Genomic DNA, 15018 nt, shown 5'->3' with positions numbered 1-15018 from the left:
CAACAAACATCGAAAACGCCCGTGTTTACGAATTTGTCTTGGAATAGTTTTCCTTTCCCCGTTGCTGCTCTTGGAGGTTTTTCTGCAGTTTCTTCCATTGTGTGCAGTTTCACCTTAGGGCCGGATTGCACCTGTGAACGGCAATAGCTTTCCGTATTTCTCCTTTATTTGCTTCAAAAGAATGATTGACATGTCTTTTAACAACTCGCGAAACCAATGAGCCATACACTAACATGGAGGGGAAAGAACTAGGTAGAAAGTAAACGAGGCGTTGGAGCGGTTTGCCGTTGCCTGAATGAATGGGCGTTACGAGCGACTTCGATGCCAAAGAGTTAAATAGAATTTCTAAAACCGAAAGTTCTGTTGATTCTTCACCTGTTCAAAAACGGAGATCAAACTTTCGAAATTTGATGGGGGAAATCAACGATCGGCTTGCCTTTTGGAGCCAATTCAAAAGAATACATGACGATGAAAATATTGAGAAAGAAGATAAATTTCAATATTTAATTCAATGTATGACTGAAGACTCTAGAGCTTGGGATATTGTCGATAGTTACCCACCGACATGTGAAAATTATGATAAAGCTATTGCATGTTTAAAATCAAGATTCGGCAGGCAGGAATTACTAATTGAATTTCAGAGAGATGAAAAACATTCAGAGAGATGAAAATGGCCGTTACATCGTCAAACTACCTTGGTTAGAGACGTATGAGACGTTAAGTGAAAACAAAGATATAGCTGAAGAAAGATGCATAACTACTACTCATAAACTTCTTAAAGAAGCAAAATATGATGACTATGAAGTTGTATTTAAGGAATGGTTACAGGAAACTATCATCGAAGAAGTACCAGATAATAAATTGGAAAATCCTTGTCATTATTTGCCTCATAGAGGTATTTTTAAAGGAAATTCTACTACAAAGGTACACCCTGTATTTGATGCTTCGTGTAGAAGTAAGAACTCACTTTTGCTCAACGACTGTCTAGAAACAGGACCAAATCTTATCAAAAAAAATTCCTCCATTACTTATGAGATTTCGTCAGAAAGAAATTGGTGCAGTTTCAAATATAAAAAGGCCTTTTTACAGATATCTGTGGCCAAAGAAAACCAAGATTTTCCTAGATTCATATGATGGGAAGATTATGAGGAAAGAAAACAAAAAATTTATCGTCACCGAGTAGTGTTTGAACTTACGAGCAGCCCTTACTTGCTAGCTGCCATTCTAGATTATCATTTGGTACAAAACGAAAGCCATTTTCCTGAAACCGTAGAAAAACTCAGGAATACATTCTATGTGGATAACTGCATAACTTCAGTAACTAGTCAAGATGAACTTAAGAAATTCATTTTTGAAGCAAATCAGATTCTGGCTACTGGCTGTTTCGATTTAAGAGGTTGGGAACATTCCAGTCTAACAGGTGAAGAATGCCAAAAAAAAAAAAAAAAAAAAAAAAAAAAAAAACTTGTTCCTGTTCTTGGATTATTATGGGATAAAACTAAAGATGTTCAGTTTTGTGATCTTGAAAAAATTGATTTCAAGCACAAACCCATTACTAGAAGATATATTCTTTCGACAGTTCACTGCATCTTCGATCCTACAGGAATTCTGTGTCCAGTAACGATTCATTTGAAACTGTTAATACAGAATAGCTGGAACCTGAAGATTGGTTGGGATGAAACCTGTCCAGAAGATATTCGCCTGGAGTTCAATAAATGGATTGAAGATTTATATCTGTTGACAGAGATCAAAATTCCAAGATATGTCCAAAGCAATGTCCCGGAAGAAAAATTGACTTTTCATACTTTTTGTGATGCAAGCAAGTCCGCCTATAGTGCAATTGTATTTCTACGAAGCGAATGTGAGAAAGGGGTAAAAGTTCATTTGGTTGAAGCTAAAAGTACAGTGGCTCATTTAACAAGATAACGATGCCTCTATTAGAATTGTTAGCATGCTTGATCGGAGCTCGTCTCACTGCAACAGTGAAGATGCGATGGATTTAAAGGAAATATCAAGTACCTGTTGGACTGATTCCTCTACCGTTATGTTCTGGATCAAGCATGAAGATAAATGGGGAACATTTGTAAATAATCGAGTGAAGGAGATAAGAAATTTAACATCAAAGGAACAATGGAAGCATATTCCAGAAAGCAACAATCCGGCTGATCTCCCATCCAGAGGATGTTCCGCTGGAATTTTGCTCAGATCCATATGGTGGAAGGGTCCACCGTGGCTTAAACAGCCTGACGAAAATTGGCCCATCTCTGAATCATTCAGCTGATAGCTTGGATTCTGCGATTCTTTCATAATTCTAAAAATTCCGATCACAAACTGAAGGAAGAATTATCTGTTCAGGAAATAGAAGCAGCTGAGAAAAGGCTTTTCTTAATTGTTCAGAAAGAATCTTTCCAAAACGAATATACAAAATCAAAATTGAAAACTCTTTGCATTTTGACTGATAAAGAAGGTTTAATCAGACTGAAGACGAAAATCCTTCGAAGAGATGATACAGATTATTTCGTGTATCCCATACTTTTACCTTCTGATCATCAAATTGTAGAAAATTTTCGAAAGACATACAGTACTTTCACACGCTAGAGTTCAAATTGTTTTGAGGGATATTCGTCTACGGTTTTGGATTTTAAGAGGACGAAAAACAGTTCAAAGGGTAATCGCAAAATGCATTCGATACAAAAGATATAATGCAAAAAAAAAAAAAAAAAAAATCGGAACAGTTCCAGCCCCACTGCCTGAAGATAGGGTCCGAGACGCTCTGGTTTTTGAAGTAACTGGAGTAGACTTATCTGGACCTCTTTATCTAAAGGATGGAGGGAAAAGTTGGATACTTTTATTCACCTGTGCTGTTTATAGGGCCCTACATCTTGAACGGATACAAGGACGATTTTTTGTTGGGCTTCAGAAGGTTCATAGCCAGACAGGGACGACCAAAAACTATGTATAGTGACAATGGTATGAACTTTGTTGGGACTAACAACTTCTTTCTTTCACTCGACTGGAACAAAATTATGCAAGAATGTTCTATTTTGAAGATTACATGGAAGTTCAATGAAAATTTTGAGAAGAATATTAGGAAGAGTCTGCTTGAGATATGAGGAGCTGTGTACCATTCTCTGCGATACAGAAGCTGTAATCAACGCAAGACCATTAAATTATTTGTCTGAAGATCCTGAAGATTTAATGCCTTTAACACCCTCAATGTTCATTCAGGATATAAGAACGGTGGGAGTTCCAGACTTGCGCCATATAGATGAAGTCAGTATCACTAAGAGATATAGATATCAACAGAAATTAGGACAAGATCTCAGAAAAAGATTTAAACACGAATATTTGAGTCTCCTAATTCAGTCCAGAGATAATAAAACTAATCGAAGACAAATATATTTAGGAGATGTGGTACTTGTGGGAAGAGACAACTAAAAAAGATTGGACTGGCCATTGGGTCGAGTTATTGAATTATTCCATAGTCAGGTGAAAACAGCTGCAGTTGAATCGATCAGTCCTGTGCAACGATTGTATCTTTTGGAAGTGATGGACGACGAGAACTTATTTTTACCTAAACAAAACCAATTTAACATTCCTGCTAGTAAAGAAATTAACTTTAAACCTCCTGATAAGATAATTAAAACTAGATGTGGTAGAACTATTGTAAAACCTTCGCATTTTAATTAGTTTTTTTTTCTTTTTATGATTATACAAAGTATTGCTTAGCCTCATTATTAAGTATATTGTATTCTAATTATGTTCTGTCTACCATAAATCAAAAGGTGGGAGGAGATGTCGCGAGCAACTCAACGGTTGTATAAATGTAATTTCTTTAAATGTTAAATTTTACAGTTTGGCAACATTGTATCGTTTTTATGTTTTAGAATAAAAGCAAAGCTACACCATGATTTTGCATTAAGGTGGATTGCCTGTTTTATAGTGAATTAATTGGGTGGATTGCCCGTATTACTTAATTATAAATCTCTCTTTACGTTTCTTTTAATGGAGTACCGACTGAACGAACAAAATTCAGGTAGAGTCTCGTAACAGCAATAGCAGCTCTTTAACAGTTCACCGAGAACAGTTGTTGGGAAGTGAGCCAAAAAATTTGATTTCCTCTTAATATAAACACTAGCATTCTTTCTTTTATTATTTACTGGACACGCCTCTGACCTACTTTTTACATGTATATGCATGTTATGTATGTATACGAAGTGTGACACACACAAAAAAAAAAAAAAAAAAAAAGATACTGGTCCTATAAATCATTGTACTTACAGAATCAGTTCTCCGTCACATTATCACCTTCAGAGTAGTCCCCTTCAGCATTCGGTACTGCCATTGCTGGTAACAGTTCTGGAACGAGGTTTTTAGAAGGCCCTTCAGAAGATTCTTCGTTTTTGCCTGAACCTCTTCAACCGAGGTAAAATGGGTTCTCTTTAAGAGAGATTTAACTTTAGGAAATAAAAAAAGTTGCATGGAGCCAAATCAGGTGAATAAGGAGGATGCCCTATCACAGTAACTGCTTAACAGATACGGCCATGTGAGCGGAAAATTGTCCTGGTGCAAAACAGCCATCCATCACTCCACAACTGTGGCCTTTTTCCCCCAATCTTTTCATGAAGTCTTTTTAGTACTTCAAAGTAGTAGTGTTGATTAATTCTGACGACTGGGAAACCACTCAATCATTGCAATTCCATTAATGTCAAAGAAGACAATTAACATTGCCTTGAATTTTGATATGTATGCTTTTTTGGGTCTTGGGGATCCTAGAGACTTCATTGACTGGAGTTTATTTTCTGGGTCATAGGTAAAAATCCATGTCTCATCACATTACAACAGATTTTTAACAAATCTGGCTCGTTTGCAATATGTTCTAACATGTCCATATACACATCTTTACGGCACTGTTTTTGGTCATCGGACAGAACTTTTGGAACAACCTTCGCGCAAATCTTCTTAATGTGAAATTCATCAGTTAAAATGTGTCAAACAGCTTCCCTATCTAAGTTAACCAACTTTGCTACTGCACGAACACTTAATCTTCGGTCACTACAGATCACTTCACGAACTTTGGAAATGTTTTGGTCTGTAATCACTGACCTTGGGTGCCCAGCATGTTCATCATCTTTCATACTGTCCCTTCCCCCTGAAAACCGCTTATGCCATTCAAACACATGTGCAAGACAAAGTTTCATCCCCATAAGCCTTGGTTAACATCTGAAATGTTTCTGTGGCTGATTTCTTAAGTTTCACAAGAAACTTGTTGTTGATTTGCTGTTCATGTTTTATGTTATGTTAGACATTTTTTCGGCAGATTGCAGTTGCACATGTTCACTCAATGACGCAGTACTCCTAATTGGCGTGATCCGTTAAGTCAAAACTGGCTGCATGGATAGAAAAGGTTAGTGGGATGACGTCACTAAAACAGTTGTTGCCAACTCCACACTTTCTTCAAGCTACACACTTAGTCTGATTTTTTTTTTTTGTGTGTGTGTCACACCTTGTGTGGTTTTTGTTTGCTTTGTTCCATCTAGTATTTAAAAAACAAAACATTAAATAAACTGATGCATCTCAGCGAAACTGACCCCCCTCATTTGCAAAAGCATAGAATTCCTCCCCAACCTGTCAGTGCAAAGAACTGTTTAAAGTACATAGATTATAGGAACTAGTTCCTCGAATTTCCAGCTGTCAGCCCTTCAGCAACAGTTACAGATTTGAGTCCTTCGGAGGCATGATTTTCAATGCTTGTGCTCTAGCTGCAGATCTGATTCCAACAGTCTTCATTACTTGCTTTTTCATTGCTCTTGCTCTAGCCAAAAATCTGGCTCCTGCAGTGTCTTGATTATTTGCTCTTTTCGCTTCATCACAGCAGTTCCTTTGAGTTTCACTTCAATTCTTTGAATACTGTATTATAGTATTGCTATGTATATTAAATATTACCTTTTCATAAAATATTACTGTAATATTTATGTAAAATAATGAATTATACTTTTTATTTATTTCCTTATTTTACTAATGTCTTGTAATCAAGAGCTGTGAATTTCGCTTTAGCAACTAAATTCTAACTAATAGCAACTAAATTATCACACATTGTCTCCTTTCTGAATCATTTATGCTATATTTTATTATTTTTACAAATGTTTAGATATAGATTTAAGTAAATTTTTTACATTTCCTCAAGATGAGTCAAATATTTTACTTGCATTTAGATTTTAATTAAAATTTTTCAGAACATTTTGATATTCTATATTTATGATTATACTACTGATACCATTACAGAAAAAAATCAAAACAATTGCTTAAAAAGTATTTTAAATGAATTTCTTTTAAGTTAGGCTTAGTGGCGCAAAATACCCCATCTTGATATATCGTACTACTACAATACAGTGTCACCAAAGTGAGTTGCACAAAGTGGCACGCCATCGTGTAAGAGGATTGAGTACTGATGCATATATGATACACTCATAGCGAAGGGGTTAAGGGAGTGGTTTTGTCCATCTCTAATACTCATCTTTTTTACTGAAATAGTGAAATTTATAGATAAATGTGATTGAAAGGATATTTTGAAAGAATCTATACACAGCAGAAGGCACATCTGAAAGAACTTTCAGGAATTAAAATTATATGAGAAGCCCTCTACATAAAAGGAGATTTTGATAACAGTGTAACATTGAAAATTGAAGCCACCTATGTAACATAAATTATTCAAAATTTTGTATTTTTGATACGATGGATAAGAATTATTTTGATGACTGGCAATAAAAGATGAAAAAATATACCTTGAGGCTTCAAAGCCTCAACGCAAAATTTCAATATTAAGATTCAATTCAAAAAGGTTCAATTTTAGGCTCCATGTTCATACACATACACACAATAATTTCATAACTAAGAAAGTTTAAATTCCTGAAGATTTTTTTTTAAAGAATATATTTAATGAATGTAATACAGAATTGAAAATTATACATATATTTTCTGCTTTCCTATAATTTATTCCCCCGTTTGCAATGAAAGCAGAAAATATTTTCTGCATAACAACAAACTAGACAAAACAGAATGCTGTATTTACTTGAGCATCCACCTTTTTCCTACCAATTTTATCCCTTGAGGAATGGGGGGGGGGAATCCCAAGGTGTATATCATTTCTAAAGAGATAGCTTAATTGATATACATAGTACATTAAAAAGACACATAAAAACATGCTAATATCATCGTATTATGTATTTCAAAGGACTTATGAATTTAAATCTTTTTTTTTAACTTACAGAAAATGTTTTTCTATTATTTATAATATACTTTTCTTTTTTTAAACTGTTACCACAAATCAGAAGTTTCCAAATCATATGCTGAAAAAAGCTTGGGAGATGTACACAGAGGAAGAAATGTGGAAGTAAATATGGTAAATGTCTGCTTTTTTCTGAACTTAAAACTTTATTTTATGTCTTCTTAATTAACTTATAATAAACACTTTACCTAATTTCCATTGTCACTTGCAAGCAGCAGACTTCCCATGCCAAATTTTTCATTACTGCACATGATTTCTTGCACTAGGTCTTTTTTTTTTTAGATGGATATTTTCCTCATTCATCTTAATAAATGAAGAATAATTTAACCCTGACCCTGAACAAGTCAGGATTTTTTAGTTTTACTTCAGGTATGTATTACAAATTTTTAGAAATATTAAAAAAATTTACAAAAAATATTTTAAAAACAGGCTTATCTTTTCATACACTTCACATCTTTCTGCAATTTAACATTTCAATTTAAAACATATTAACTACCTTTTCCTAGCTCGAAACTTCCATCCCTTTTCACCCACCTCAAATACATTTTCTGAATACAAATCCAATGACATAGTAGACTTGGAAAGGATTTTTCACATATCTGATCGCCATGTTAGATTTCAATATTCAGAAATATTTAAGCTGCACAATTAGGTGATATGTACCTGCATAGCTCTTGTTAGATCGCTTGCATATACATGACTGTACTGTTCATACTGCAAATGAAATCCCAAAAGTTCTGCCTGGCGCAAGCCAGTTTGTGACAAAGGAACATCCATTTGACCTATAAAACAAAACCATTTGATGTTAGGAATCTGATTGAACATACACACAATATATAAATATATATAAAAGTGACAAATGTTATGTCTAATAAATATTGAAATTAATAAAAGGTTTACATTTCACAAAGCAAAAGGGCAAAGATTACATATATTAATCATAAAAAATATACCTTTAATATATCTAAACAGTGATTTGCTACCATGTACACAAACTTCTGAGAGGGGTAGGTTACTTGAGTCAGATAATAATGCAGCGAGTGAAATGCAATCGTTAAGTGAGGGGTTGTAAAAAAAACCAATAAAATCATCAAACTTCCAAAGAAGTTAAAGTTTGGAATGTTTCACAAAAGCAGTTAATTGATATGTATCTAGTATATTGAGGTGCTTATTGTAATGGACTAGAAGCTGTTCACATGTACTGGCAGTGCTACCCAATAAGGTATATTCCAAATTGCCAGATGTTTGCATGGCTGCATAAAAGTTTACATGAAAAGAGTTCCATCGAGACATGGCATGATTCGGGAATGAGTGACATGGTCACCTGAAATCAAAGAGATGCCACTTTGTCACACGGAAGACACTTCACTTGTCAGTACACAAGCAATGACTATTTATCCAATCTTCCTCATATCAAGTTTGAATATAAGAAGCCAGCAGTCTCATATTGGCAGCCATTTAAGCAATTTTATGCAGCCTCTGAATATATTTTAATTACATATTTGCTACAAATAGGATGTTGAAATATTTCAAGATTTTAGTTACTTGAAGTACAAGTTCACGCACTTATGGAAATTAAATGAGATAAAGATTTCTCTTTCTTCTTTTTTGCATATATGATCTAGGGCAAGAAATAAAATGTTTTGAAAAATATGTTCAATGCTGAATTAGTTTCTTTGTAGGATTTTTCATTCATACTTTTTCAATTTCAGCAATAATATTCAATTTTATAAACAAAATCAACTATCTTCAATAATATGTAATAATATAGTAATACCCAAGAACTTACGGAAGTATTGACATTATATCTACACACGATGCACCTTGCAGATTTCTCTAAATAAGATTTATAGCCCAGCTAAAATATATATTAAAGAGATTTTACTAACCTTGAATCACATTATCTTTGTTGTGAGCAGTTTCTCCACTATAAAAGTAAAGAAAACAATTTTAATACACACCATTAAAATAACATACTTTATTCACATAAGTGCTTACCTCGCCTTTATTTTTGCAACCGTTGGCCATAGATGTATAGTACAAAAATGGTTGAAATGACACATTCATGTTTTCGTATATTAAAATTAAAAAATAATAATTCTGTATAAAGTAGAAAATTAGATTTTCTACTTTATACAGAATTATTATTTTTAAACATTCTTCAGTTTCCTATACAATTTTCTTCTTGTTAAAAAAAAGTTTGATCTCTGTGTGACAAAAACTGACTGAGATATTTGATATTAAAATAAGAGAATGGTATTCAAGGGCCATACATAAACTAAAGAGCAAAATGTTTGCATTTGTATGTAATTAAAATAGTTAAGAGATTACACAACAAGCATTTTTATGCAGAATATTGTGAAAAATGTCGATGAATATAATTTTTTGGTTGATCTTTACAATATGGTAACTGGTAGTTTGGCGACATTTTGGAGGCGATAAAGGTTACTATCTGGCACTTTGGTAATAATGTGAGCAGTACTCAGTTCCAATTACGCATTATTTTGTGTGAGGGAAATGAGAGATCATGGGATATGTCATGTGATATTAATGGACGAATTACGGTTCTTTAATCGGAAAAGGGGGGAAATCGGGAAAAAATCTGGAAATTTTGTATTTGGCTTTATTCTGTGTTGTGTGAAACAGTGTTCATGAATTCTTGGATCCCATGGCCGTAACTAAAGTGAATTCAAAATGGGTATTTATGTATGTATTAATTTAATGTATGTGCTCATTTATATTTTAAGTAGTGTTTTTGAATTTAATTATATTTTAATTAAATGATAGCTATTTTGTGAATTTTATGTTTGTAGGAATTTGGTATACGTTTTAGTTGAAGTAAACGTGCATGGAAATAATTTAAATATCTGACAATAAGTATTTGTAATGGTTGCGGTATGAATTCGTCGGTGACGTGTATAATGTAATAGATGATTTAGAGGTAAAAGTTTTTGGATATTTTATTTATTTTATATGTGTAAATGTTCATTACTTTTTCGCGATCAGGTAATTTCATATATGTTCTTTTTACCAGGTTTAAAGATTGAGAAAATTCTCATGTGTTTTCGTGAAATTTTTCTAATTTATGAGAAAAAAGCAGTGTACATGGATATAGTGAAGAGTGTGCGCAATGCCATTTTTGTGCAATTCTGGGATGTTTTTTTAAGTAAAAATAAGTCGACGTGTACATGGTTTAGTGATATTTTAATTAAATGATAGTTATTTTGTGAATTTTCTGTTTGTAGGAATTTGGTACACGTTTAAGTTGAAGTAAACGTGCATGGAAATAATTTAAATATTTGATACTAAGTATTTGTAATGCTTGCGGTATGAATTCGTTGGTGACGTGTATAATGTAATAGATGATTTAGAGGTAAAAGTTTTTGGATATTTTATTTATTTTATATGTGGAAATGTTCATATTTGGAAAGGGTAAATACTTTCTCGCGATCAGGTAATTTCATATATGTTCTTTTTACCAGGTTTAAAGATTGAGAAAATTGTCATGTATTTTCGTGAAATTTTTCTAATTTCTGAGAAAAAAGCAGTGTACATGGATATAGTGAAGAGTGTGCGCAATGCCATTTTTGTGCAATTCTGGGATGTTTTTTTAAGTAAAAATAAGTCGGCGTGTACATGGTTTATGTGTATGTGTTATTTTGAAAAACGCGTAAGGAGTATGGTATTGTGCACTTTTTCCCAATTTTGCAGTGAATATTTGTCATGATTAAGCAGTTTTGTTAGATAAAATTTCTAGCATAAGTGTAATTCGGCTAGTAGATTGTTGGAAGAAGTGTTCAGGAGATAAAAAGAAAAGAAACATATCTTTACTTCGTGAAGACAAAATGGCGGCGGGGAAAAAAAAAATAGAGGGTTGCTGTAGGAGAGTTGGTCGCCAAATTTTCGCCAAAAAAACGCCAAGTTACCATAATGTAAAGATCAACCAATTTTTTTTTTTTTTTTTCAAAATGGATATTTTATTTATAAAAATTGCGGCAGGCTTCAGTAATGGCACACATGCAGCTGATATCGTTATTTGCATTAACTAAGGATGAAAAATATTTGTACTTTAATGAATTTTTTTAGGATTACAGATAAAGATTTTTTATGAAACTACTATAACATATTCTTTAGATTTTGGAAACTTTAAATTACTTATATGAAAATTATTTTAGCATACCAAATGTAACAAAACTTTAAATAAAGACAACAATAAATCATAAAATAATAGCTTTGAATGGCATTTAAGGGAGTAAATCAACTTTGAGTTACTGTAATCTATTTATTAACATCTCTCAATGCAAATTCAAAATGATTTTAAACATTGCAAATTCTGAAATATCTTGGTTAGTTTTTGTTGTACAGGTGTCAAACTTATTGTTTACTTTTTTCCTTGTATTATAACAATACAATATTTCCTCAAATATAAGTACAGGGAAAAAAAGCACATGTAAAATGTTTAACTTTGTATTTTAGATACAATTAATCTTAAATTTAAAAGCCAAAAAACATGAGTGTTTGGACCATTTAAAATATTTTTGTTATTCAAAGTATATGTCTATAACCAATGGTTGCAAAAATAAAAGCTAATTCATTTCCAAAATGTGTAAAACCACTTTCTTCAAGCTATGAAAATACTCAGCCTATATCCGTATATCCTGTTATACGGATTCTAGTTCAGATAATTTTAGGAACTTTTTGGATGCTGTTAAGGAATTCTGTGCGACGCAGAAATTTCTAAATAAGGTAAGTGGATATTTGCTTTGTGTAGTGCTTAGATGCATAAGATGAATTTTCTTTTTTATGTTATTCTATTGTTTATTTAAAATGTAGTTTACTGAGATTAAGTATTTTTTGTTTGGCTCTACTGTAGAATTGGGTGCTCCTTTGACTTTTTAAGTGAAAATAGATCGATGCGTACAAGGACAAAATCAAGGGACTGTGCAAAGCCAAATTTGTAAAATTCTCTAATGTTTTTTTTGGAGTGAAAATAGGTCGATGTGTACATGGATAAAGTCAAGGGAGTGCACAATGCCAAATTTGTACAATTTTCTGAGGGTTTTTTTCTTTTTTTTTTTTTTTTTTTAAGTGAAAATAGCTCAATGTGTACATGAACACTGAGTTTGTGCAATTTTTCGACTTGTTATTTTGGCTTTGTGCAGCGACATGCTACACAAAACCAAAATAGCAAGACAAAGAATTGCACAAAGTCGGTATCCATGTACCACCAATTTTTGCCAAGGGGGACCCGTAAATATATTTTTACTGAGAAGGAATTGTTCCTTGACATACACTCTTTTTTAATGTGACTTAGGATAATAGAGTCCCCCGCGGCCAGATACGGTAAAGTTAAAACAATTATACCAAGGCCTTTCCTGACATTAATGCTGGAGAAAAACAGAATATAGGCTACATTCTGATGCTGAATACAAGTTTTACCTGGAATATATGCCTTATGTAGTTTAAGAAAAACAGCGAACTAAGGAATATTACGTAATTTTACAAGGAGTTATTTCTTCACCATCCACTGTGGATTGATCAATGGCTTGTAAATCTGATGGTATTTGAAAATCCTGGTTACATTTCCTGGGATTAAAGATGCTTTGTTGTGAAATTATGACGTACCAACTTACTTAAATGCATATCAATTTGCTGCCATGAATGTGAAACAGACATCTATTAGAAATCATCAATAATCTCATGCAAAATAATATACAGAATCACACCTAAAAAGAAATGGGGTTAAACATGACACTCTCTATTTAATATAGAGTATGATATCAACTTTACTAATGTTAAACAAAGCAAAAAAAGTACAGACAGTGTTTCACTTTAAAAAATTATCCTCTTTTATATATATTATCTATGGGTTAGAGTAGATTTACGGGTGCCCTTGGATTATCGCTAAGTTGTTGTTTCATTTATGGTAACCTGAATAGTTGAATGTTATGGAAACCCTATTATGACATAATTGGTTGCAATCATGCAGTCAATTTGAATCACGCGAAAAGATATGGAAAGTGTGCGTTGGATTTTTGATAAGTACATTGTTATTTTGCGGTTTATAAGGTAAAATGGCTGAATGTGGTAAGACTAATTTGAAGTTCTGTACGGTTTAGAACAAAAGAGGAAAAATCATTAATTGACTGACGTGCAAATGAAGGTTTACTTAGTAGCCATTATTAAGTGTCTTGTTTGTAGGAAGGAAATGTGCATGGTCAAACAATATCGGCATTACGGAGGACATTTTTTACTCTTATTTTTGTGAATTTATGTGGCGACGGCAGTATACAGATTCTAGTTCAGTTATGGATGCTGTTAAGGAATTTTGTTTGACTGAAGGCTCGTAAATTCGTAAATAAGGTAAGTGGATATTTCCTTTGTGTAGTGCTATGATGAATTTCTTTTTTTATGTTATTTCATTGCTTGATTTAAAATGTAGTTTATTGAGATTATATATTATGCATTCACTTTTTAAGTGGGTGCCTGGCTAAAGTCAAAGGAGTGAACAATGCCTAGTTTGTGGAATTCTCTGACGTTTTTTAAAGTGAAAATAGGTCTATGTGCACATGGATACTGAGTTTGTGCAATTCTTTGACCTTGTTATTTTGGATACGTGTAGCGGCGATTTTTGGCAGCCAAAATTAGAAGTCAAAGAGTTCCACAAACTCGGTGTCCATGTACTGCCAAAAATCGCCAATTATCGCCAAGGGGCACCCGCAAATATATTTTTACCTATCTATCTATATCACAGGCCTGTATTAAATAATTCAAGATGCGGGCTTAACAATATATAAATACCGAGCAGAATGTTCCGATCCCATTTTTACACTTAAAAATCACATTATCTACTCGATATCCAAACTGATAAATAAAATGAAAACTCAAGTAAACGCCGAAACGTATCTTGAAATAATTTGTCAAATTTTATCACAATAACTAACACAAAACGGGGCATTTTATATAGCTACGCTACTACAATTGCAATAATCTTCGGTTAACTGATCAGTGATCACAAATTAAAAGAAAAGATGCGATCCTAGCTTTCTTGCATTAAAATTATGTTTAAAAACCCTCAATAACATACTAACATAGCTTACTACACACCAGATGACTTGAAACACACGTTAAAAAATATTTATATATAGCTAGGCACAAATTTTAATTATAACTTAACTTACTGACGAATCAAGGTAAGAGCAAACACTACCATATTCCTAGTAATTTTAGATGCAAAAAAAAAGGATGGCCAATTCATTAGCACCTAAACGACAAAGCAGATATGCAACAAACATTAAGTAGTTGCCACTCACAATTACAAATAATGTTATTTACGAAAATAAGAGCGCGACATATGGAGAAAAAGCGGATTCAGTTTATTACAATCATTTATTTAAAAGATTAATCTTCAACACGAAAAGAAATGTCGATAATCTTTAGTTGTATGAATTATAATTATACAGTCATATCTCCTTCAGGTACGCGAGAGGTCATAATAAACAGAGGGAAATCATTTGAGGTCAAACATGAGGTCATAATAAGCAGAAGAAAGGAGGCTGGAGAGTAGCAATGCTAGCGAATGATCCACCTTACTAAAAAATTCAGATAAAGCTATTTATGCCTCATCAGCCCAATTTACCTAACTTGCAATTCTTCGGAGAACCAATTCTCTGGGTTCCTACTTATAAATATGTAGGAGTGATACTTGATTCAAAATTAACTTGGCAACC

At 33.0% G+C, this 15018-nt stretch overlaps 1 protein-coding gene across 2 annotated transcripts in view; it reads right to left on the bottom strand.

The window, feature by feature from the left end:
* LOC118199690 (uncharacterized) overlaps nucleotides 1-14715 on the bottom strand; it is a 36451-nt gene extending 21736 nt beyond the window's left edge. Inside the window, exons 1-3 of one of the 2 annotated variants that reach the window (XM_035371597.2) lie at nucleotides 14470-14715; nucleotides 9178-9215; nucleotides 7952-8070 (exon numbers count right to left, since the gene is read on the bottom strand). In XM_035371597.2, the coding sequence (XP_035227488.1) occupies nucleotides 7952-8070; nucleotides 9178-9215; nucleotides 14470-14546 (234 nt within the window). In that variant the 5' untranslated portion in view covers nucleotides 14547-14715. The remainder of the gene's footprint in view (nucleotides 1-7951; nucleotides 8071-9177; nucleotides 9216-14469) is intronic. The other variant, XM_035371598.2, reaches the window with a different exon arrangement.
* Nucleotides 14716-15018: the final 303 nt, after the last annotated feature.

The sequence above is a fragment of the Stegodyphus dumicola genome, chromosome X2, assembly GCF_044657685.1.
Source record: "Stegodyphus dumicola isolate Sdum_Otavi_A_Nest chromosome X2, ASM4465768v1".
Taxonomy (NCBI): domain Eukaryota; kingdom Metazoa; phylum Arthropoda; class Arachnida; order Araneae; family Eresidae; genus Stegodyphus; species Stegodyphus dumicola.
The sequence above is the reverse complement of the archived record's forward strand: the minus strand, read 5'-3'. Positions and strand labels throughout refer to the sequence as shown.